The sequence below is a fragment of the Cenococcum geophilum genome (genome assembly GCF_001692895.1).
Source record: "Cenococcum geophilum 1.58 unplaced genomic scaffold K441scaffold_32, whole genome shotgun sequence".
In the NCBI taxonomy this organism is placed as follows: domain Eukaryota; kingdom Fungi; phylum Ascomycota; class Dothideomycetes; order Gloniales; family Gloniaceae; genus Cenococcum; species Cenococcum geophilum.
In genome coordinates, this window is record NW_027137590.1 from 264117 (window position 1) to 287263 (window position 23147).

The 23147-nt window shown below is 50.0% G+C and overlaps 11 protein-coding genes across 11 annotated transcripts; 3 read left to right on the forward strand and 8 right to left on the reverse strand.

Annotated features, from left to right (window-relative positions):
- Window positions 1–556: 556 nt before the first annotated feature.
- K441DRAFT_688333 (uncharacterized protein) lies at window positions 557–2960 on the reverse strand (the record flags this gene model as incomplete). The annotated part of the gene is made up of 4 exons (XM_067652174.1): window positions 557–1362; window positions 1420–2601; window positions 2654–2883; window positions 2941–2960. 4 exons carry the CDS (start codon window positions 2958–2960, stop codon window positions 557–559), a joined length of 2238 nt encoding a protein of 745 aa, XP_067501868.1.
- Window positions 2961–3313: 353 nt separating this feature from the next.
- On the reverse strand, window positions 3314–5763 carry K441DRAFT_662986 (FACT complex subunit pob3). Its single transcript, XM_067649128.1, has 6 exons — window positions 5641–5763; window positions 5296–5518; window positions 4739–5250; window positions 4081–4686; window positions 3954–4026; window positions 3314–3901 (listed from the first exon to the last, which is right to left on the reverse strand). Coding segments are annotated over exons 1-6 (1704 nt in total). The 5' UTR covers window positions 5643–5763; the 3' UTR covers window positions 3314–3613.
- An 841-nt stretch (window positions 5764–6604) lies between these two features.
- K441DRAFT_662989 (uncharacterized protein) lies at window positions 6605–7337 on the reverse strand. Its single transcript, XM_067649129.1, has one exon. It carries the CDS (start codon window positions 7316–7318, stop codon window positions 7025–7027), a length of 294 nt encoding a protein of 97 aa, XP_067501870.1. The 5' UTR covers window positions 7319–7337; the 3' UTR covers window positions 6605–7024.
- A 520-nt stretch (window positions 7338–7857) lies between these two features.
- K441DRAFT_678920 (uncharacterized protein) lies at window positions 7858–8694 on the reverse strand (the record flags this gene model as incomplete). The annotated part of the gene is made up of 1 exon (XM_067651204.1): window positions 7858–8694. The coding sequence occupies one exon, from the start codon at window positions 8692–8694 to the stop codon at window positions 7858–7860; it is 837 nt and encodes a 278-aa protein (XP_067501871.1).
- An 893-nt stretch (window positions 8695–9587) lies between these two features.
- Window positions 9588–10097, reverse strand: K441DRAFT_570268 (uncharacterized protein; the record flags this gene model as incomplete). Its single annotated transcript, XM_067643909.1, has 1 exon — window positions 9588–10097. One exon carries the CDS (start codon window positions 10095–10097, stop codon window positions 9588–9590), a length of 510 nt encoding a protein of 169 aa, XP_067501872.1.
- Window positions 10098–14114: 4017 nt separating this feature from the next.
- Window positions 14115–17020, reverse strand: K441DRAFT_180667 (uncharacterized protein). The gene has a single exon (XM_067640371.1). It carries the CDS (start codon window positions 16572–16574, stop codon window positions 14367–14369), a length of 2208 nt encoding a protein of 735 aa, XP_067501873.1. The 5' UTR covers window positions 16575–17020; the 3' UTR covers window positions 14115–14366.
- On the forward strand, window positions 16789–18225 carry K441DRAFT_180639 (uncharacterized protein). Its single transcript, XM_067640369.1, has 3 exons — window positions 16789–17499; window positions 17561–17952; window positions 18000–18225. The coding sequence occupies exons 1-3, from the start codon at window positions 17003–17005 to the stop codon at window positions 18140–18142; spliced, it is 1032 nt and encodes a 343-aa protein (XP_067501874.1). The 5' UTR covers window positions 16789–17002; the 3' UTR covers window positions 18143–18225.
- K441DRAFT_180640 (uncharacterized protein) lies at window positions 18226–18952 on the forward strand. The gene is made up of 3 exons (XM_067640370.1): window positions 18226–18646; window positions 18709–18855; window positions 18923–18952. The coding sequence occupies exons 1-2, from the start codon at window positions 18287–18289 to the stop codon at window positions 18769–18771; spliced, it is 423 nt and encodes a 140-aa protein (XP_067501875.1). The 5' UTR covers window positions 18226–18286; the 3' UTR covers window positions 18772–18855; window positions 18923–18952.
- Window positions 18794–19608, forward strand: K441DRAFT_180622 (uncharacterized protein). Its single transcript, XM_067640368.1, has 4 exons — window positions 18794–19022; window positions 19087–19220; window positions 19282–19431; window positions 19498–19608. Exons 1-4 carry the CDS (start codon window positions 18913–18915, stop codon window positions 19521–19523), a joined length of 420 nt encoding a protein of 139 aa, XP_067501876.1. The 5' UTR covers window positions 18794–18912; the 3' UTR covers window positions 19524–19608.
- Window positions 19609–20650: 1042 nt separating this feature from the next.
- On the reverse strand, window positions 20651–21011 carry K441DRAFT_180676 (uncharacterized protein). The gene has a single exon (XM_067640372.1). It carries the CDS (start codon window positions 20897–20899, stop codon window positions 20690–20692), a length of 210 nt encoding a protein of 69 aa, XP_067501877.1. The 5' UTR covers window positions 20900–21011; the 3' UTR covers window positions 20651–20689.
- Window positions 21012–22473: 1462 nt separating this feature from the next.
- Window positions 22474–23136, reverse strand: K441DRAFT_570676 (uncharacterized protein; the record flags this gene model as incomplete). The annotated part of the gene is made up of 2 exons (XM_067643935.1): window positions 22474–23052; window positions 23104–23136. The coding sequence occupies 2 exons, from the start codon at window positions 23134–23136 to the stop codon at window positions 22474–22476; spliced, it is 612 nt and encodes a 203-aa protein (XP_067501878.1).
- Between the last annotated feature and the right edge of the window lie 11 nt (window positions 23137–23147).

Consider the following 23147-nt stretch of genomic DNA (forward strand, 5'->3'; position numbering starts at 1 on the left):
TCTCCCCGAAATCTATCATCTAATCTAGTTTTGGAACTTAGTGTCACGGCATGGGACGTACCTGAAAACATTGGTCACTCTCCAAAGGCATTTCAGCAACTTTCCCGCTCGGCTTTTGCATTTCTTACATGTTTTGCCGTGCTATTCACTTAATCACCTCCAGACTTCTTGCGTGGATGACCGATTTTAAGCTCATGAATAACCGGGCGCCCGATCCCGAGATGTTGCCCAGCCTGGTTACTTCTGGTGCTACTACTCTTGAGTTCGTGGAAACGCCGACGATCGTATCACTTGTGCATTTAAGCCCAAGCAATTGAATGATCCAGTGAACAGCGACTACTTCAACAACAGTTTCGACGGCGTCATTGAAAAACGACTCCTCCCAATAAGTCAGAGCGGGATAGTAAAGCCTGGAAAATTGCTCGGCAAGTGAAATGTAGAGGAGCAAATGACGACCCCGGATTTTCCTATAAGGCTACCTGAGGTGTTAAGAAGTGGCAGTAAAAGTGATTACTTTTCTCAGAGGGTATCTCTTTCTTCTAAACAGGAATCTGGTTCATGGAACATGTGCATCGTCATTCTCATCCCACTGCCATTGATGAAGCAGCTGTTTCACTCTATACTCCGTCGCCCATCCGGTGTCCGTCTCAATATCGCGCAGAAGCTTCAAGATTAGGCGTCGCTCCTTTGGGTCTCTTAGACACTGCCCTGCCGTATAGAGCGGCTGCACCGAATGAATGCGTACAGATTCATCTGACCTAGCGAGAGCAATGCTAACGATTTCACGGCTATGGACCTGTGATTCTGACACAGCGGCTTCGTAGGAGCTTAATCGAGCAAATACCGTCGTCCGACCTTGTGTGGACTCGTGCGGCTTGTTCATGAGCAGTTGGATTTGGCTCATATGGTATGATTGCATTGTCGAAGCGCACATGGGAATGCTGTGCCAGACCTCAGGGAAGATGGAATCGCCTTCTTCTTGCACGAGTCCTCTCGGAAACCGTGATGGATGGATTCTGGCGCAGGGCTTAAACGTAACTGGGAGCCCATCGTACCAGGCTTGGAAATGTTCCTTCAAATAATACCAGTAATCAAGAAGAGTTCGCTGCGGAACGCCCGCCCAAGGTCCACCAAGATCAGGCGGTATATCATCTCCAACAGCCATGAAGTTCACAAGTTTTGACATTAGCCAGATCAGGGCATTTGAGACCATGTCCTCTTTCATCATCGTATCGCCCTCTGGATAGCCACTGGCGGCCGTATTGCTAGGTAGGATAAATCCGTGATCATCAATAAGTAGTCCGGCTTCCTTCCAGAGCGGGAGATCCTCGGTGTCGAGTCGAGTATGGGTTGCGTTGATGACTGTAGATTTTCGGTTAGTGCATTTACTACTCATCTTTACTAACACAAATTACCTACAGGCAGCAAGCATATCCTGCCGGGCAATATTCCAGAACGTTGCCTTTCTTGCTTTCGATATTCTCGTAGAAGACGGCGATAGAAGTGGCGTACCGGGTGACGGGAGCTGTAATGGCATCATACGTTCCTTCGCAATGTCAAGAAGCGATTTCGCGCCATTTAGATGACGTGACCATTCAGGAACTGATGCGTCTAGGAATTCGTAGACACAGAGAATGGCTGTTGCGGCGAGCAGTTCATCGGAATTAGGTTTGTGCCCCGTAGTGCTAGACACTCGACGTCTTTTGCGGCTAGTATGATCGCCACTAACCTGGATACCAGACCATATATGCTCCGTTTCTATGGGCTCTTCTGGAGTGTGATTGGAATCTTCTTGAAGCGTTTGTCGGAGGAGAGACACGGCAGTGTCATAATATTCGGCTGCTCTGTGATACCAGTCAATTGAAAGCGCATCAGGATATAGCTCCATACGGGCTTGGCGAGAAACATTGCCTCCCATAATAGGTTTCTTTCCCTGGACACGTCCGAGGGCTTTCGCTGCATAAGCTACTGCGGCATACTTTAACAACGGGTTTCCAAGCGCTTTTACAGGAACATATGAAGCGAAATAAGTGCCTAAATCAAATAGATCCATCCAGTAACCTGGTCCCTCAGAAAAATGCCGCAGAAGAAAGGCAATTTCATGAGCTTCTTCCGCGTCTGCTTCGATATGAGGGCATACCTGAGAGTGGTGAGTTGAAGATATTCTGTGGGTGAATCCTTCGCTTGGAGTAAATGGAGATTGCAGATTGGGGTCGATAGGAGGAGATGACGCAGCTGGATGGTTCAGAATGAAGTTGATATTATGGTTCGAGATAGATACCGGAGGTGATATTGGTGGCTCCATAGTTGATATGCTTGAGGTTGGAGAGTGTAAATGGTCTGTATGAGTGAGGATACTGTTCCGATGGGGCCCACTGTGGGACATATATTCCAGATGTTCCCTTGTAGCGGCTGCCGACAAAGCCTGCAATCCATGTGTAGATGGCATACCATTACTCTGTTGTATATTGTCCGTGCTAGGCCATGCGCCGTTCGAATGGTGGTCGAACGAGGGAGAGGATTGAGTTGGAGTGCCGGACATCCCGTCAAGTTCTGGAGAGAGAGGATCGTTATAAGGATCAGAGGTATTGATGAAAGTTACTGCAACTAGGTCAGTCCATGCATGACAGGGACATGCCATTTTCAAGAATACCTTGCTTAGGAATATCTAACCATACGCTCTCGCCATTAAATGTGTTCTTGTACGCATAGAATCCCTTCAAGTTGCTCTCATCGCTAGCCCCACCACCGTTCATCGAGGCATTGTGTTGATGTCGAAATATGATGCCAGAGCTTGGGGCGCACTCTCTGGAGGCTTTGACGCATTGCCCACATGAAGGCTTTCTTTCGTCGCACTTTAGCTTCCTCTGACGGCATGTTAGACTGCGGAGATAGCTCATGTCAGCGGAGATTCATGAGAAGTTCTGTCACACCACCCACCATCCAGTTCTCGATCTCATCTCCTCAGATTCTTATGAAGACACTGACGGAATCGACTGTCACACAGTGCAGTCATTCCGTATTTGTATAGCCGTGTTCAATTGAAGCTTACCGACGGGGTCAGACTCGTAGGGACGTAGGGGATATCAATTGCATTTCATTGGTGACCCCAAGCTTTGTGCCGTTGAAAAGTGCGGGGCCGCGGATAGTTTTGCCGCCGCTAAAAACGCCAGATGAAGCAGGGTATATATACAGCCTTGGAAAATCGTTGAGGCTCGGGGTAAACTATACTTCATAGTCTTTAGCTAGACGGGCGAATTGGCAAGTAGGAATTCAAGCTTAGTTGTGGAGGTGGCTAAAGTGACCAATACCACGGGCAAGCGGATAACGCAGATCCATCTCTCGGATTACCCCATCGGGACAACTCCGGATCATTCGCAAGGAGCTATCCGAATATCCTTTAACCCTGGCATTATTTTCATGCTAAGCACCGCCTAATTCAAGTAAAGCTATATGTGAGGTGTCTTCCATGGCTTCCAGTTGTGCTATTTTTCTAACGCCGCATATCTCGACAGTGCCAAATAATACAATTCGTGAAAGCGATAGCCTCAAGGCCATTGCCTCAAGGAGAATTAACCCTCCATTTTAACACCGTTATCAACGCTCCTGCTGCTCACTTCGCAGTTTTGGCTTTCTTTTTAGGCCTCTCTACCATCTCCTCCTCGATCTCTTCCGCTGGGGCATCGCTATCGGCATCTGCCATTTCCGAGTCGCTATCCGAGCCACTGCTCTTGTGGTCCTCATCGTACTCCTCCGCGACGTCTGACTCTGAGTCGGCCTGGAAATCTTCGTCCACGCTTTCGTCATCCTCATCAGCACTGCCTCGGGTAGCAGCAACACGGTCATCGTCACTTGAAGCAAGATCCTCATCTTGAAGAGCAGCTGCAAGAAGAGCGCCAGACTAGTGATACTTAGTTAGCATTCGTAGGATTCAGCGAAAATGCGGTGCTTACGTCATCTGCCATCTCGTTCTTAGTCTTGATACCTTTCGCCCGGAAGAAACTCTCAAGAGGTTGCTGTTCCTCACTAATTTACGCATCCATTAGCAATTTGAATGCTATCAGGCATGAGCAAACTTACCGATTGATGTTGCTAAACTGATGCTCACCTACACCTCCTTTCATGGTGACAGTGATATCGAACGTTCGGCTAGCTGCCATTGCGCCTCCCACTCGCGACATTGTAATTGATTGAATATTATCAATTCCAATATAGGTTGCAGGTTTCGGAACGAACATGAACGCCTTGTCTAAACAGAAGAGATGGCCCTCATTTGCTTTAATAGAGCATTTGACGCCTGACTGTTCGTGATGGCTGATGAATTGTGTTGATGGCTTTGTGACCTTCTTGTTGGTCAACCCTCGGAATATATCAGTAACAACAGACGAGATTGGCGCCTCGTAGTGTGACTGTAGCTTCCCTTTGTACTTATCCTCAAGCGCATCATCCGTCATGTTAAGGTCTAGATTGACTTCTTCATCTCTCTTGAACTGCATAACCAGGAAAGGATATCTTGTTTGACCCTGCCGTAGGGGAGGGTCCAGCCCGATTGTGATGAGGGTATGGATATCATCTGGCTTCGGTAAAACCATGAACTTTTTGATTGATTCGTATTGTATCTTGTAATCGTAAGTTTTTCCACGTAACCGGAAGGATTTCTCGTACATATCAATATCGAATCGTCCTCTGAAGATTCATTAATTTCACTTTAAATTTTAGGAATAGCGCGGTAACAAACCTGGGAGTAAGGTGCAATATGTCCAAGAAGGTAGCATAAGTGTCGCCAGCAACCTCTCCTATCTCCGCCTTCTCCATTAATGTTTCGTAGAAGAGATTCGCTGCATTTTGCTCCTCAGCATCCTCACCGTCGGTTACATCTTCACCGTCCTCTTTCTTCTCCTTCTTGGTTGCTGTTCCTGGAATATAGAATCGCATTTCGACAAGTTGATCCCGTGCACCTCCAGCTTTCTTGCCACGAGCTCTTGCGCCTCCAAGGTGACCATTTGTACCTGTATCATTGCCGTCCGCCGGAAGAGAAAAGTCAACTGCAACCTCGTTTTTTCCCGCGAGGTTGGTATTGGAAATCTCGGAGTACGGTATTTCAAAGGCGGGCCTGTTTTGAACGTTGAACGCAAGCTCTGCCTTGCCAAATTCTGCCTTTCCCCAATTCCATCCGCGCAACGCATGTTCCTTACTGTCCAAGTTGATGCTGTACCAGACCTTAAATAGCTTGCTTATGCGATCAAAGTCCTGCTTATGTCAATACGATCCCCTTGTTGGGATATATAATCGTACCTCTTGTTGGAATCCATCCAGTTGAATCACGCCGTCTGCCCTTGAGAGCACCTTCACTTCATACCCGCGCGCCGCCCGGCTCCATTGTGCTTGAACAATCTGTGTGTGGTCCAAAGTAAAAGTGTCACCACCACCTGAAGGTTTCCAGCCCCAGCCGGACTCCGCGAATCGAGTTGTTCCAGGCTGCTTCGAAAGGTTTAGGTAGATGCCCTCAAAGGCTTCCCTATAATTGAGATTAGCACAGGGAAAGTAAAGTGATGAGAAAACAGTCAGACTCCCAGAGAAGAGTCGGCACCTCCAACATTAAGAGTAAGATGAAAAGTTGCACGAAGTAGTGAAACTCACATGTTGGTGATGAGTGTGATGTGCACGAGAAGCCCTAGACTCAACAGCTAAAGCAGGACTTGCGATCCGATGTGGATCTTGCAAGAGAAGGAAGGAGGAATAGTTTGCCTGGTACGGCCAAATTCATGCCTACCCCAGACTATCGCGTTGACTACGCGCCAAGAAATGTTCTGCTTAGTCATGGAGAAGCCAAGCTTTCTCTCGAATCACAGGTTAAGGGAGACTGGCTGGGCATAACGGAACACCTTATAAAAGTTATAGGCTTGCTCTCGTTCTAAGGTCGAGCCTTCTATCAGCTTAACAAACAGTGGTGATTCAAAGTTTATTTTTTGTGCCTACTCGTTTACGATTGCATCGATCTGCTGCATCCCCGCCGCACAGCTCAGCAGCTATCACATAACCTCTTGTGGCTGGAAACCTCGTACGAATCAAATTCGCCGAAAGGACAAAGAAAGTCACGATAACCCAAGCTGCTCTTCCCACGGAAATCCCTTTGTCACTTCACTCCAATTCGTGTGCCGCCACATCATGTTACGCGATACTCCGCCAGCAAAATTCATCCGCGGCGGACGTCGAGCAAAAGTAAGCATAATACAAATATAGCTCAAAGTGGGCACCGTTTGCAATCGATAGGCCCTTTCCCTCCCGGCAGCTCGATAACGTAGAATCAAAGCTGAAGAATAACAGCTACGCGCCAATATCCTTTGTTCTAAAAACGAAAAGTGCTCCAACCCAGGAGATTTTCCAAGATGGTATTTGAATGAAGATTATGTTAATCGGAGTTTTGAAATGACATGGCTTTTCTTACTGTAATAGAAATACCCTTTTTTTTTACAAATCCCTCGGCTACTAGGATCTAATGTCAATATCATGCACATGTGATCGATAAATAATTTTGGATAGCATTTTCGATTAAAATTATGAGTGCTCTTCCCGGCAAAATATCGAGTATTCCGTATTTAAGGACCAGAGGTTCATCTTTGAAATTCATTAAATCTACTCAAAATTGAAAATGGATAAAGGCACTGTCAAAACTGCACTAGGTACGGAATCCCAACTCACATGATTCGTCTCTCAAAAATCATACCACTCCTCGGTCCTATACAAACCTCAATGACATTCATGCAGCTACTCTAATCCCAATGCATCCGGTACTTCTAGAGCATCTACCATTCTAGCCTATCATTTCCCCAGAATTACGGCAGATCCACAGTTCCTTCCATTTCCTCTACCAAAACAGCAGTGAAACTGCCTAATTACGTGCTTGTCCGCCTGCCAACAGTCTTAGTCAGGTAGTGTAATTCAAGCCTGACAAAGCGTGCCCCGCAGTCCCTCAAGCCAACCGTTAGACTCATGCCCGCCATCCAGATCAGCAGCCGGGATATTAACGATTGCATCGGCGATCCAACGTAGCGAATTGATGCGCACAAGGATCGGGCGGCTGAAATATGCAGGGACAGAGATAGCGAGGAGGAAGGAGGATGGCGAGACCGAGGGTTGCTAGGAAAGATAAGGCAGCAGAGGTTTTAGGGAGTTTGGGGGTTTTAGAGGAGTAGGCTGGGATGAGATGGGGCTGGAGGTTGTTGAGCTGCCTTATTGGGTGAGTCTGGGAAGAGTTGATTAGATATAGTTGGATTAGTTGGATAAGGAGGTACCTCTGAGCCACTCGTGGGGACATCTCTAACGCGAGCGAGTGCAGGAGAAGCACGGTATGGTGTGGTACATAGCTCCCATTCAGCAGCATATCATACCAACGTCAGGATCGTACTCTCGTATGTCATCGCCCACGGCCGACCGCCCAGCCAGCGCCGCCCAGCAGCGCAAAACCCCGCTAGCCAGGAACAGTCGATGCGCAAACAGAATCGTGATGATGACCCTGCCGTCCATTCCTTCCCACCACCGGCCAAAACACCAGAAAACATTCTTTATACGCCAACAAAAACCCTCTCTTCTGCCACGGGACAACTTGTCGTCGGAAGGGTAGCACCCACTCCCAAACACCCACTCGCGCGCCGGCTGTGCCTACTGGTTGATTGGCTGCACCCACCACGGAACTCATTGTCGTCACAATCGGCTCACAGGTGTCCTCCTTTATCAGCAACGCCCATCCCAATCCCGCGCCGTCAACCCACTCCAAACGCTGCGGAAGTCGCACGAGACCCGCCCAACCAAGCCCAGTACCCCTAGTTCAGCCCGTTCTCGCTGCACGATCGCAGATCAGCACCCGGTCAAGATCGTGCACCGCGCTGCAGCATGCTTGCCAGTGTTGGGCGGCGACGCTTGCCGATCAGTTCGCAGTGCGCCGCGGGCCAATGGGCAAAAGGTGAGCGGGAGGGATTGATAGAGAAGGCGGGCTTGAGTGGTATTGTGATGGGGTTTGGCGGCGTTGGTGGTGAAAGCTTGCTTGCTTGCTTGCTTCCTTCGTGTCTTCCTTCCAGCAACAGCAGCAGCACACGAGCTGGAAACCAAAAAAGCCCCAGCGCGCTCGATTGGAAAGAGTGCATGCGGCAGCCCGGCTGCAATATACCGCAATCGGTGCAGTCGTCCCTCTTCTCCTCCAATCCTTCTTTCCCGCCCACATAACCTTCCCTCCCCTTCCCAATCCAGACATGTGAAGGGCAAATACTTCGCCTCCCCAATCCCGGCAGCTGCAGCAGCAGTTTGCGCGCATCCGCATGGAGATCTCCGCCACCCCTTCACGCACGCACGCACGCACGCACGCAACCCGCCTAGCGGTGTTGCACCGTCCTGTCCTGTCCACCGACCCATTGCGTTATTTGCATCTGCAGCCCTCACCCCGTCTGCCATGCAACACGCCCTCCTGCACGTAGCACCGAAAAACAATGCCCGATGCGCGCCTTGTGGGCACTGACCGCACCAGCGGACGCCTCCAGCGCTGCACCAGCCAACCAGAAAAAAAAGACGACGCCTGCGCAAAAGATGCCGAGGCCTGTCGGGCCCGCCGTCGCCGATTGTTCCCCGGGGCTCAGCTGCGCAGGCATCGTTGTTCCTGGATCGAGCTGGCCTGGCCTGTCCTGCCCTATCCCATCCCATCCCGTCCCATCCCGTCCCGTACCGTCCCGTCCCGTCTTTCTCCTCTCCACTCCACTACTGCAGAAGCGTCTCACGGGGCTGAACTCTGAGTCTCGCGGAAAAGCGCCGAAAGGGGTAGGAGAGGGGGGGGAGAAAAAGGAATGTGAGAGGGTTGGTGGCGCACGGATAGCGGGGTTGGACGATTGATTAAACATTAATTAGTTTCTCTGTGCAAAACCCGATTGGCGATAAGGCCAGGAGCTTGGCGATGCAGATACGCGAACAGTTTTGGGGGGTGGGCGTTATGCAATATCGTCCTTATCAAGCGGGAGGGAGGCATGGCGGTGATTCAGTGGAACGGGGGAATCAAGGGGGGTTGAGGGAACAGGGGTGGGATTTCACTCATGGAGAAGATCACGCGAGAGGGGGAGGTTGAGTGAGGGTTATCATGTTTGGTATTTATGAGATGCAAAAAGATAGGCTAGTGGCTATGCAAAGGGCTATCTGATCAACAGATCGCTGCTGTAAGAAATTCCCGCGCCTGGACTCCGGCTGGCGATCCCAGTTCATCCCATCCATCCGCCTCTCCACCTCCCAAGATGCTGTACGACTGTGAAGTGCTCACCGTGAAGCGTCCCTTCCAGTTCTCCAATCACCTATCCCTCCATCTGCCCTGAAGTCTCTCCGCTAACGCCTCGCTCTAAATAAACCCAGGAGTCAAGCCATACGCCGTTGCGTAAGAATGATGCAGTGACATCGTCCGCAGGCTGGAGTTAGCCGGGACCAACTTAGTTCGGTTCGAGTCGATAGATACGTCTCCATGGTGAAAGGTGTCAGATAGATGGTGCTGAGACCGCGTAGTAGGTGTACGCAGATACTCCTGCTTTCGTATTCTGGGGTAGGCAGTGGATGTTTCAGCGTGCGTCGTAGCCCACCAGGCTGGCACACCGGTTGCAGTAGTACAGATTCGTGCCGAAGCTGATCATGCCGCTGGTTGAGGAGCTGGCGGAGCCTAGGCTGGAGCTGCGGTGGCACCGGGAGCAACGGATAGGAAGCTCGAGTGGAGGCGTGGGAGTGGTAGAGCTGGTAGTGGTGGTTGAAGAGGTCGAGCTGGTGCTAGTGTTTGCGGACATGTTGTTTTGAGCCGGCTGGGCGCTAGGCCGGGAATAGGCAGCAGCGGTTTGGAGTTGAAGGAGCTTGGAGGCATCCATGCTTGCTAGTGGTGTAGTGGGAGGAGGGAGGACGCGCAACGCCAGGAGAGGATTGCTGGGGTCTGAAGGTGTTTCTCCGTTGAAGGAAGAGGAGCAGGGAGATGTGCTTGGTGTTTCCACTGAGAAGTGTGAATAATAGGTGGAAGGGATGATGGAAAAGTAGCAGGTCCGCGAGGTGGAGGCGTTTGGTGAATTTATGTTGGAGAAGAGCATTATTTGTTATGTCCGGGTGCACAAAGGACGACGAAACGATTTCGTCAAAGAGTCCTGAAACAGAGGAATGCTTGATCTGGCGGTGGCTTGTGTAGAGTGCAAGTCCCTAATATATATCTGGGAGTGCGGATTACGGCAATGTTTCATCGCCCGATGCAACGGCTGGGCCTCTGCGTTTGCAAGGGAGTGGGCCGCGCAAACTTGGGCAGGGTGCCGTGGGAAACAATCGGCATTGGAGTGAGTCAAAGTGGAGGGGTGGATCAATCATGGCGGGTTCCAGCAACCTGGGAAAGGCAGAGGTGTGATGCGCTGTGATTGCGCTGTGACTACGGGCGAGAGCTTGGTGCAGGGGGAGTCGGCAGGTGGGAGCAGGCAGTAGGGGCTTGCTTCGATCGCCCAAACGTTTGTGAGATTGACGGCGACATCTAGGCCCAGGCCTGGAGTGCCTTGCAGGGGTGGCACTGGCTGCGATTAATAACCTGGTGCTAGCTGACATGCCACAGCCACACCCCTTCTCGTCTCTTCCACGAGACTCTGCTTTCTCTCGTGGCTTCGCCCTCTTCTCAGCAATCGAGCTGTTCCGAGTTCCATTTCCTCCAATAGTTCGAGATGGAGCCGTCTCCTCGCGATTAATGCGTATGCATATCATAAGCCACCAGTGCTGTCAGACTTCCTCACTTCTGCACGACTGAGAAATTTTACGCCTCGGTCACCCTGTCGATGGTACCCTTTGTGTCTAGACGGATACAAAATTCTTCGTAGCTTCGTTTTGAGTTGGATGAGGCTGCTAGGCTCCTCGGCTGGGCAATGTCCTTCCTGCCCAGGAAATTAGATCGTCTCTCCATCAACATCACTAGCAACGTCTTCAGCACCCTTGAAACCGTTGCGAATAACGTAGAATGTTCTTATCAGATGGAGAGTAGCATGAAGAACACGAAGAACTACAGTGGGACTGTCCGCCTACAACCCCCTCCACTATACGGGTTGCTAGCGTCTAGACACATTTTGTATGGAAAGAGTGAAAATCTCATATATTCTATGCCAAGCCGCTAGCAATCTGTACAAGGTGAGAGGATTGTAGAACGATCTAATTCGGGACCGTTGAAGCCGGATACTGGCCCCGACCTCGTCACACCACCCAAATTTCAAAGTACTTTCAGAATGAGGAATCCCGTACGAGTCAAAAAGGGGATCCCGAGTTAGGTTACTGTTGGCTATTGTTCGATCCAGCCTTAGAGTTGGGCTGGGCCGACGACCTCAGTGTAAACCGTACAAAAAGACTGTAGATTCCAGCACTGCAAGTATATCTCCCCATCCTCAGCAGATCCCTTCCAAAAGTTTGCGACTGACAGATAGCCTGGCCGGTTCCACTTCAGCAACGGTCTTCAGCCTGAGTCCCGCCTTAGTAATGGAACCCCTTAGCTGTAGCGCCGCCTGGATGAACTCAGGAGCACTCTCCGGTGCAAGCTGGGTCTAGTGCGGACCGAGGACTTATCCAACTAATGAGTGAGGAGAGGAAGGATGCCCATTAAGGCAAAGACTTTTATGTCATTGTCTCAGTGTGGCGTGTTCTGGACTGCTCACAATTTAATGCTGGTCCGCGGGGCTGGTCTAGTTCGCCTAAAATGATTGGTTGGTTTTTTAACACAAATAATCCCTGGTCACACTCTACGGCTTTTGCGTGCTTTGGTTTCTGCATTTGATACCGGTCAGCACAAGACGGATTTAGCTCTGCCAGGAAACTCGTGAGAATGTGTGCACAGAAACGCCGTATTACTAGTGAAGCATGCGAAAAAGACACCAATAAGAAAGTCTTTTTTCTGGAATCGTCTGATAAGATAATGTACCTTTGGATTGATTCATGATTCTTTTGCGCAGGACTGAATCTCTTGGAAGCCGTGTTCTCCGTACCTAAGCAGGTATGGAGGTTTCCGTTTTGCTGAGCAAGCATGACCCGGTCTAGATCTTTGCAACTGTACCACGGAATTCTTGTTCCACCGCTGTTGGCCAAAGAACAAGACTCCCATTGTTTGCCTGTTGGGGCAATTGTATGCGACTCGCACTGGGGACGTGCTTTCAACGTTGCATTGCACAAAGGTACAAGATGGTAGTCCTTGTGTTGAAAGGGGCGTCAAGTCTTGTAAGAAATGGGCGTATGGCTTGATCGTGAGCAAATAACGTGCTGATAGTGACTGGATTCTTAATGAAGACAGCCCCCTTTTCAAATAACATTGAAGCTGAGCCTCGGTGAAGATGCCCAGAACGTCGTAAATGCAGTATGCGGAGCCCGTGCTTGTTTTGCTGTCACTTGGCAGCGCCGTCGTCATCGTATCGTGAGTACCGGATTCATGTACACCGCCTAGGCGCATCCGTTTGAAAGCGCCGCTGATTGTTCGGAGAAATCCGCCTGTTTTACTAGGTAAAATGGGTTTGGTCTCCGACAGACTAGCGCGCTTAGAAAAACGACAGATATCAAAATTAAATAATGCATTAAAAATGGCAGCAGTATTCTCCTATGCCTTTTCGGTGCATACACATGCCCCTAAACTAGGCTTAGTGCTTGCCTAAATAGGCTGTTTAGCACGTTTATAAGCTAGTATAAGACGGTCTAGACGATTACCTAATCCAAGGATTATATTAACATATCACACCAGTAAGCTGCGCGCACCAGTAAGCTGCGCACCCCCATCCCCCACCAAAAATCACGAAAACTATAGTATAATATCTTAACAACCACTTAATAAAAACTTCTAAAATTTTATATTTAAGCTTATATATATACTCCATTTCTTCTTTTTTAATCTTAAAGTAATTTATAAAGTAATTATAAAAATATAGAGATTAAAATACAATTTAGGGCCAAATCTATATATCTTATAACCACTTTATAAATTTATTTAAAATAAAATAAAATAAATAAATTATATATATAAGCTTAAATATAAATTTTTAGAAGTTTTTATTAAGTGGTTGTTAAGATATTATACTATAGTTTTCGTGATTTTTGGTGGGGGATGGGGGTGCGCAGCTTACTGGTGCGCGCAGCTTACTGGTGTGACATATTAAGTCTTGGTACGTTGAGTCAGCAAAATTTCCCCCAGCTCAACTTCGGCTCAATTTGCTCTACTTAGGTGGTACTCAGTCTTGCTCAGTCCTACTCAATCTCTAATCCAATTTGCCTCAGGCTGCTCATGGTCTGCTCAGTCTCACTCAAGGTCCCGTTTCTGAGACCCCCCAGTTAATCTGGATAGCCATATCTTGCTGGCGTGGCACATCTGTACCAGCGTTGTCAAGTCTACGCGACCTATCTCGGGGGTCCCAGTTTTGGGACCTCCATAGCTGGACAGGAGTTCCAACCCCTGTTTACCAAAATAGTTCATTCCTTTTGCTGTTGACAAATTGTGGTGTCTCATGAATCACCCTATGCGTCGTGATGCGTCTGTCTCGCCGGAGTTACGCTTTCTTGAGTTATCTCTAACAATCTCTTAAATACGTGTAATATACTAGCTACTTTGCCAAGCCTCTCATATTCCCCAATATTTGAGTTAGTTCCGTAACTATCCATCATCTTCTTCCGACTCTGGCTCGTCTGCGTCGCAGTTGCTCTCCCGCGCCATCGTCCTTGCACTGGAGTCAGCCCCTTGGTGTCCCTCCGACCTGGCAACCTCCACTGATCTAACCGCCTTGTCGACCACCAGCTCCAAGAGATCCTTCTTGTCATCCAGCTTTGTCTCAATATATTTAGTCATCATGACAGTATCTACTGCCTCACTATCATGTTCGTCATTCTGCTCTCTCATGTTGGCCTGGATAGCCTCTCGTGTGCCGACCGGTAGATTCGATGTGAGTCTCTCCCGAAAGCCACCACTTATTCTGAAGCGGCCAGATGCTGTCTGCGAGCCAACGATGTCGGCAACATCAATGCTGCGCTTCGCTGAAGGTACTTCGGCCCCTATACCTAGTGAGGTTGCACATTGTACCTCATATGTGGGTGACTTAGAACCGCAATGGTAGCCGTTAGGTAGTATGCTAGAAAAGTCGTTCTTGCTTGAGATGCTGGGAAAACCGTTCTCGTTTGGGATGCTGAAAAGGTCGTTCTCGCTTGGGATGCTGAAAAAGTCGTTCTCGCTTGCGAGGCTGAAAGCGGGGTGCTCGTTTAACATTCCACAGGATTGACTCTTGTATGACATCATGCCAGATGCAGAGGATGGTAATTCTACAAATGCGCTTCCTGGCGTAGATGCAACCGTGTTCCGAACTGGTCGTAATTCAGATGGCCCAGATCCAGAGTGTTGTATACGGCTTAGGCGCCGTCAGGAGGTGAAGGTCGCCAGCAAGGGCGTCGTAGAAGTCGATAGGGCGGGCCACCGACCCATCGCGGTTCGTCGCGACAAAACTCGTCCACCTGCTAGTCACCGAATACAACTTCCCAAGGAGCACGGCGTTCCGGCTGGCCACGGAGTGGTCGGCGGCGTCGTGTGGCTGCTGCTGATCCGCTCTGATATCCAGGTCCAGCAGGGCAGACTTCACCGCGAGATGCTGGAGAGTCCTATCAGGAGTCGCGATGGACAGGACTGGCAGGGTCGCCTTGATAACGTCTCCTCGATTGGCGCCAGCTGTTGCTGTAATGGTAACCGACGACAGCGGGGCCGCGGAGCCTGTGTTGAGGAGGCAGAGAATGGACGACTGTTTAAAATGGTGTATTGAAGGTGACTGTGGAGCCTGGATGTATTCCCACGAGTTCGGCACGTTCCGTTTGTCGTTTTTTTTGTCCCAAGGGAAGCTGTCCTCGTTCAAGTCCAAGCGAATGAACTGGGGCCCCAGGTCTATCTCGCAGTTCCACGTCGGCGGCATCAGGGCGCCCTTGAGCATCCGGATCACCCTGTACTGCCACTTGTCTGGCGTCGCGATGCCAACCACCTCGCCGAACCCTCCGCCGGCTCCGCTGATCCCCTCGATAAGACGATGCGAGACGGTGTCGCCAATACCGAGTACGAAAAGCCGGAAGCCATCCCCCAGCTTCGACCGAGTATGCTGAACGAAGCTTATCGTCTTATTCGCATTCCAGACCTGCCCATCTGTAAGAACTATGATTTGAGTAGAATGGCCAGTCGTCGATCTTCGTATAACGGCATTTTCTAACGCGGGAAGCAGTTCAGTCCCACCCATGTCGGCCGAGAATCCCGAGACATGAGAAACGGCTTCGTCCAGGGTCTCCTGACTGTATGGCATGGAAGACTGCCATAACGACCGAAACGAGGTTCCGAAGGAGTAGAGGTTAAAGGTGCAGGTGTCTGGAAGGCTCTTGACAAACACATGGAGGGCATCTCGAAGGCCAGAAATCTTTTCACCCCCCATCGACCCTGAGCGATCCGCAATGAATACTATTTCGCCTCTAAAGTCTATTTGGGGTTTGTAGGTGCTGAAGAGTTCGCTTGGCTGGATGGTTACCATCAGGGCCGAGTGGTCATGTTCATTTGCTGGGGAGAGGAGAGCTTGAGACCGGGTGACCGAGTCATCATCCCCGGAGGTCTTGATGAAGACGACAAAGTCTTTATGCATTCCCGCATTCGGATCGGATAGCCTGACCGTCGCCTGGCACGGGTTGAGTGCTGCAGAGCCCCCTTCCCGCCCCGATCTCGCTCGGGCGTAGAAGGCGTCGAAATCCAGCAAGTCTGGGGGAGCCCCCGCCGACCCCATATCTACGGAAACCAGGTGGGATCGGCATTCGATTTGGCAAATCGGCTGGTGAGAATTGACCGCGACGACTACGGCGAGACCAGTATGAACCATAGCAGAGGAGCTCGAATATCCGGCGGGTGGCGTCCCATATCGCGGCGCCAATGACGTGGGGATCGTGACCAGGTATCCTTGTCCGCCAATGTCTGATTTCAGTTCGCTCACATAGGTAATCTCTATCTTCACGGACGTCTTGGGCGGAATGTTCCCGATCATCGTCTGGAACACCTCGGGGGTCCTCTCCTCGAGGAGCGCGGCGGCCTCCATGCTCTCAATGGCCCGCATGTATTCATCCCTGGCCTCCTCGTTCGACAACACCTTGCCTATGAGCACTTCCGAATCCCCAATATAGTATCGGAAAGTCGTCACGGCGGCTCCGTCATATATCGGAAATGTGTAGTGTGCTTCGGGGATGGCAATGTTGGATATGTTGGTGAACCGCTGCATGAACCTCGTTGTCGCGATAGTAGAGTCAACACGAACATCGATTGCAACGTCTAAGAGCGGAAGGCAAAGGACTTGCTGTGGTTTCGGTTGTGAAGGAGAGTGGGGAAACTTGTCGGCGGGCGGAGCGATACTTGGGTTGACGGCCGGGCGAGCATTGGGGAAGATTGGGAAGATGGTCGCCGGCGAGCAATCCAGCGGCACCTCGGGACAAAAATCTGTGAAGAACACTCCTGAGGGAATACGATACGGTTCGAGGGGACTCCCGTGGGTCTGGTAAGGGGAATATGCCATGTTGAAGAGTGTTGAGTTAGCAATTCTTAGTTGGAGGGCTAGTGCCAATATGAGCGCTCGCAAAACAGCCACAGACGAACTTGAATGGAAAGTCTCTAAGTGAGTGGCGCCGTGTGTTCATTGAAATGTAAAGCGGTCGCGGAGACTTGGAGATGGAGAACATCTATTAAAACTTCCAAAGCGGGGACGAGCCTGACGGGGATGCGGTGGCAGATAGCGGTGTAATGTTTCCACTCCGTATCGATCAGGCTGAGGCTCATGTGTAATATACGGAAACCTGAAATAAATACCACGTTTTCTGCCCCGACGTGGGGGGCAATGACTCGTGATCAGAGCGGTCCTCGACAAATGCACCGATAGAGCAAGGAAGCAGTCTAGAGAGAAACTTCGAAGTGTCGGATTTTCCATCCCAACCATACCTGGGGGAAATGTCATTGCAATCACCTCTTTCGGTCGGGGACATTATACTGCTGGGGAAGATTGCGTACAAAGTAGCTAGAGCCCTATCGTCTGGCTCTAAATCAGCGCCTGCGGAATTCGCCGAAGTCCAAGCCCTCTTATTCTCCCTCAAAGAGTCATTCGATTTGCTCTCTCAAACGTTAGCCGAGCGCGACCGAAGCGAGGAGGGCTCTGGGCCACAAAATCCGGGGGAATCACGGTCTGAGCGGCAGCCCGGGCTTGCGAATATTCTAACTAGCTGTCGCGACGTGCTTGTGCATCTCGAAAGCTTCGTTGAGAAGTACTCAGTGCTAGATTCGACCACCGAGGACCAACAAGAGCCACGGACTCGAACATTGAGGGAGGATCTGAAGAAGAGCTGGAAGAAGGTCGCGTGGACCAAGGAGGGAGGGGATATCGCCAAACTGAAGCAGACGCTGATCGCCCATACTAATGCGCTTCATCTCGCTATCACTGTCATCAACGGGCAAGTGTTCTCTATTCCGCTGGCCTCGGGTCGGAACGCTAACGTGGCTGTGTGGTAACAGGAGCCAACAAGCTGCGATCAAAGGACAAGTAGAGAAGATCCATGGCAAGTTGGACGAGATATACGAATGGTTCCTGGCGAATCTCAAAAGACCGGGGGTCGAGAGCGTTATTTCAGCCTCGGCGCCGGAGGATGCAGGGCCGCCGGACGACTTGACTCTATTGACTGGGAATGATGCAGCGTTTTTATTGTATCGCCAGAAGAAGCCTGGGGATCCAGCAAGAGACATGACTCCCGTTTGCCCGCGGGTGACCTTCAACCCGGCTCTATTTAGCGATGAGATATCCGGTGGCCTCCCGTCACTTGCTTCACTCTTCTGCTGTCTTTGCGGTAGATCCAGGCGGGAGGGGGCTCGCGAGCTAGATGACCACACGGAGAAACTCAGCTTTACCCGCAAGTTGTTGGTTTCTCATGCGAGAGCTTGGGCTAACTAGACTCAGTGCTGCCTATTAGCCTCCCCGTACGGATAGTCGATCAGTCCTGCCATAACACATGGCAAGTCTATGTCGCCTCCCCTCTCTCCAGCTCTCCGGTCTCGCTAATTCTCTCCCCCATTCGTCCGGCCTGTAAGAAGTCGTCGTAAGCGTAGACATGTGACGACGTAGCTGACAGCTGTTTCGATCAGGCGTCTCGGAGATAGAAAAGGCCGCACAGCGGCTTGGGGTTCTGCAAGCCGCCCGCCATTTTTCGAACGACTTGACTACGGCCTTGGTGCGACGTTCTCCGGATGAGATTTCTGTCCTATCATCTAGAGCGTGAGTTCCTGTCCCCGAAACCTCAGAAACGCCGCATGTTGTTGACCAGAGTTTTCGGTGCAGTTTTGTCCTCCACCTGGCGGCGAAGCTCTTGTCTGTCCGGCTCGTGGCCAATGGAGTCCGCTTGGTGGTCGAGCAGGTCGACACCCTGCAAATCTTGCAGTACGCGTCCGCTGCTCTGCCGGGAGCAACGTCATGGGACTCAAGTCTTGCCCACGAGTTCGGGAGTATCCGCTTCTCCAGCCAGCAGTTTTGCCAAGTTGCCGTGCAGTGCAAACCACGGATCGCTGGGACCCAGGGGAGTGCCCAGAATGAACGATACACTCTACACAGTGAGGCCCCGTGTTAGTCGTGCTTAGGAAAGCCATATCGGCGCTAACCCACGACACTATAGTCGCTCACGACTCCACGGTCTCTGGCAGCAGAGGTGTCAGATATGCCACCATCTGTAAGGTAAATTGTGTCCACGAAAAGGCGGCCGAGACGGATGCGCAGCTCATCAAATGCGACGAGGTAGAGTTTGAGTTTTCGGACCGTTCTGGTAGGATCGCTTGCGACTTACTCTGCATCGCATTTCAATCAGTGTGACGAGCTAACAATGGTGGCAGCTGCTCAAGAATTCCGCGCAAAGATTTCTGAGGCAAAGAAGGCCATGCTCATACAGTACCTTCAAAATATTAGGCATGGTGACCGTGTCGTTTATCAGAGGTAAGAACAGTCGCCATACAATAATGCCACACTGGTTTTGAGCTGAGGCTAATAACGCCCCTAGAGAGGTCGGCGATATTGTGATTGGCCATCTTGTCCTCTCCAATGCGCAGTTGAAGGTTGTTCGCGATCTCTCCACCGGCAAGCACAGATTGATGTTGCTAGGGGGTGACCACACCGCCTCAGCTTGCTTTGAACGTGGGTTCCCCGAACAACTACAGTCTGAAGCCGTGTGCCTACTGACGTGCTGGTCTCCAAGTCACGGAAAACTTTCTTGATAGGCTGGCCGAGAGCGTTCGGCCGCAAACGCGAAGTTACGTCACGCAATTTGTTAATATCCAAGAAGATGGCGTGAACATCGTAGAACAGTCCATCGAGATTGATCTGCTATCGCCATTGGAGAACGATCGTGAGTCTGACCCGATTGGAAACCCGTCTAGTACTACGTCTCAGCAACTAAGAGATCCTGGTAAAGTGAATTTAGCTCTACGGCTAAGATAGGGGCCGCGCAGCACCGTTGCCAAATACGGCACGCCCGGTCGGATGTTTGATTGGAAGAGTATGAAAACGGACGCTACTAGTTATATTCCTAAGTATGTAGAGAGGAGTAAAGAAAAGAAGGAGAGAAGGAGCGAACTGCAGAGAGTTGCATGGAGGGGTGTAGTTAGGTTTACCTATAACTAGTAAATATCACTAAATGTGGAGAAGAGGTTAGCATTAGAGAAAAGACAAAGTGACTGAAGCTATACTCAAAAAGGAAGAAACTTAGAAGGGCCCTGCTACACTCAAGGAGGCAACGCACTTGGACGAAGTTTACCGAGTTGCTACTCCGTATCCCCACCGACGGCCTTTCGAGAGCCGGCTTGACAAGGTCATTCCTGAGAAACGGGAGCCAATTGACCTTAGCACAGGAGCCACGCCAGCAAAGACACGACCTGCGGTTCTCGCCTCTCGAGTTCTCATAAACTTGAGTCCAATCTAGATACGTCGAAGGGATTAGTGCAGTTGATCTGGAAATATCCCTAGGGCGGCCTGTGGTGAAGACGTTTTGAATACCCCTATCTAGGTAGACGTCACGCCTCTGTATGTCGTTGCCTGAGCGTGCTGTCTGGGAAGGATTCATGTAAATAGAGCCATAGCGCCATAGCCTAGAGGCTGCATGCGCAGTATTCTACGTAGTATAATACAACGGATATAAAATAAAAATAAAAAAAAAGCGTGCTGCCCAACATGGCTATCCCCCGCAACGGTGACGTCCACACAGTATGTGGCCCGTGCGGGAACACCGCATCATTTATAGATTCAATCAATATATTTTTGTCAACCATGCCTTTTAATCGTACTTCTAATAATATAGACTTTGTTCCACCGACTCAATGCCATATTCCACCAACTCGCAAGGCCAAACAACGCCTCCCGAAGCCCTAGTCACTGCCCGCATTCGAACCTCTATGGGTGAGGATTACGACTCCTGTGGCCTAGGTCCTATTGATTCTATTGGCCAAGCCTTATCGATAACTGTGGACGAACTTTACCGATACGTAGGTGAAGGTAGACGGAGTTCCTTGTTGTCCGTTCACGAAGACTAGTTTACACCTAGGCACTTTATGCTGAGAATGTGGACCGTCCAGTCATAGCAGTTGTAGTCGTTCCCGACCTGGATCAACTCAAAGCACCTCTCTCGCCTCAATAGTAACTACCCTCAAACGGCTTGTCGCACTTCCGCAAATCCAATCCTGACCAGCATCCAAACTCGTCGCATCAACGCTCAAGTATGACCCACTGCAGTACGCCGGCTTCCACGACTCCTTCGGTCTCCACACATTCACCATCACCATCTCTCTTCGAACCTGGATCCCAGGATCTTGACCCCCCATTCCCTCCACAATCGCTTTCGGCACCCCCACCTCGCCAACCTCAAACTCCCCCCTCGTCGAAAAGCACCTGACGCCACAATTGCCGCAACACGCCCACTCACTCCCCTCCCCGGGCCCTTATAGTCCCTAAAGATCCGTATATTAGATTAGTTTAAAACAGCCCAGGAAATTACGGAAAAGAATATCGCGATCGACTAATATAGAAGCTATAGAACTAGAACGATACTACCTAGCCTGAAGAGTGTAAGAGAGGTGACGGGAGGGAGAGAGAATAAGAGTACCGCGGAGACGCGGAGATAACGACGACAACGGAGGCTGTGGCGAGCGGTAAAACATGAAGGATGATAGGTGTATTAGGGAATGGCATGCTAGACGCAGGCTGGACTCTACGGAATAGCAGCTAGAACGGAAGAAAGAGGTTTTCGTGTAATTGCGTGTTTTTCCTATAGGAGGCGCCCGCTCTCGTGGACTATCAGGGACCGACATAGAGCAAATACAAGATCTAATAGTAGTTAGATTAACAGGAGCCTTAGATGAAGCTAGTCTGAAGAGAGACTGCTATTAGCTAGAAGAGCGATGTTCCTACATCGTGGCAGCCTTAAAGATATTTGATTAAAAGGTAAGTATTAGCGAATCTAATAGTCCTAGAACTGGGGCCTTCCTGGCTCTAGGGTCCAGAAATAGGACCGGTTAGTCTGAGAGACGATGCATCCCTATAAGTTATTAGGCCTAATTTCGGGACCTCCTTTGTATGCTTAGGGTCAAATCAGGCACAACCAGGGGTGGATCAGTCGAGCTTAGGATCCGCTCAGGCACGCTCACGCTTGCTTAAGTCTGCTTAGGGCAAGCTCAGTCTTGCTTAGCTACGGCTTAAGCTGCTTACTTATTACTCACGTTACACCCCTACGTTACTCAGGCCTAAAACCAGAAGTAGAGTTTGTATAAGGTGATTCTGACCTTAAATTAGTGAAGTACTACGCTAAAATAGTAAGTCTACTCGATATAACCTATATAAATATAGTTCTCGTTTTACCTTTTTATAAAAATAATATATTTAATAGATCTAGTTAGTAGGAAGTAAAAAAGGGTTAATTTATTAAATATAAAAAAAGCTTGTAAAAAAATTATATGCCTTGTTGAATGCAGCTGCCTCGTTGCAAGCCGGGCTCATAACTGTAACGGTGCAATGCGAAAGTGAGAAACAGATTGATTAACGACTGATGGCCGTAGCTACGACTCTGTACTCCGCTCTATAATAGATGCATGCTGCTAATTCCCTATTACCCCCTCGTTTTGCTCTCAAATAGAGCCGAGGTGAGAACTAGGTACATTTGCCATCCATCCTGTAGGCTATATATAACTCTAGTGGTCGTGATAACCACCACAGAATGCACGCCAGACATTAATGCGCGGTCAGATGTTCGTCCGCCCCTGCCTAGCACTCACTTATTCTCCCATGCTCGCTGCGCGTTTTGGAACTCACGGACCGGCAGTGAGGTGCATTAAGGGCATTGGCTCTTTAAGATTTGTCGCAGGCTATCTCTAGATATGCGGGGTTTAAGATTCAGAAGGGCTTACTTGGTAAGGACTTGGCCCTTACCCACTCTCTTGGTGACCGTAGTTCTGTCTAGGCCACCCTTTCCTCGGCGAATCTTTTCGTTAAACCATAATCTAACACTTTCTTCCTCGCAAGAATCAAGCACCGTGTCTTCAACCATTGGTATGCCATACACATAGGATATAGACCAGCACTCTAATGAGTCGCGCCAGAATCCTGGAGAGTCCTGGAGGAGGGTCCTAATAAAGCTCTCTAGGAGGGGAGCCGTTTTGGGATAATACAAGTTCTCATGGCAATGGAATCTCTGCATCGATGACAGATCGCTAGGGGGGGTAAGGCCGATATATGTGCTTCGAAGCAATACAACTCTTTCGGGGCCAGTCAGCCCTGCTGGAAATTGGAACCGCACGGAGTTGTTATCCAGCATTTGGTATCCAGGAATTTCCATAGGATTAATCCGTCGAGCTATCTCGTCGTCTGGAAGAAGTTTTGGATTGATTATACCGTACGACCATGGGGCGGGGCGAAAACCTGCCTTAACCAACTTCTGTGCGGCCAGGTCGAAATCAGATTCAGAAGGGATCAGCATATAGCTCTGGGTTATATTTATTAGTACAACCATTAGTATGCGTAGTAGAAGGCGTACATTAAGCATTGTCCCCGCTCCAAGAAAGGCCATTGCCTGTTCAC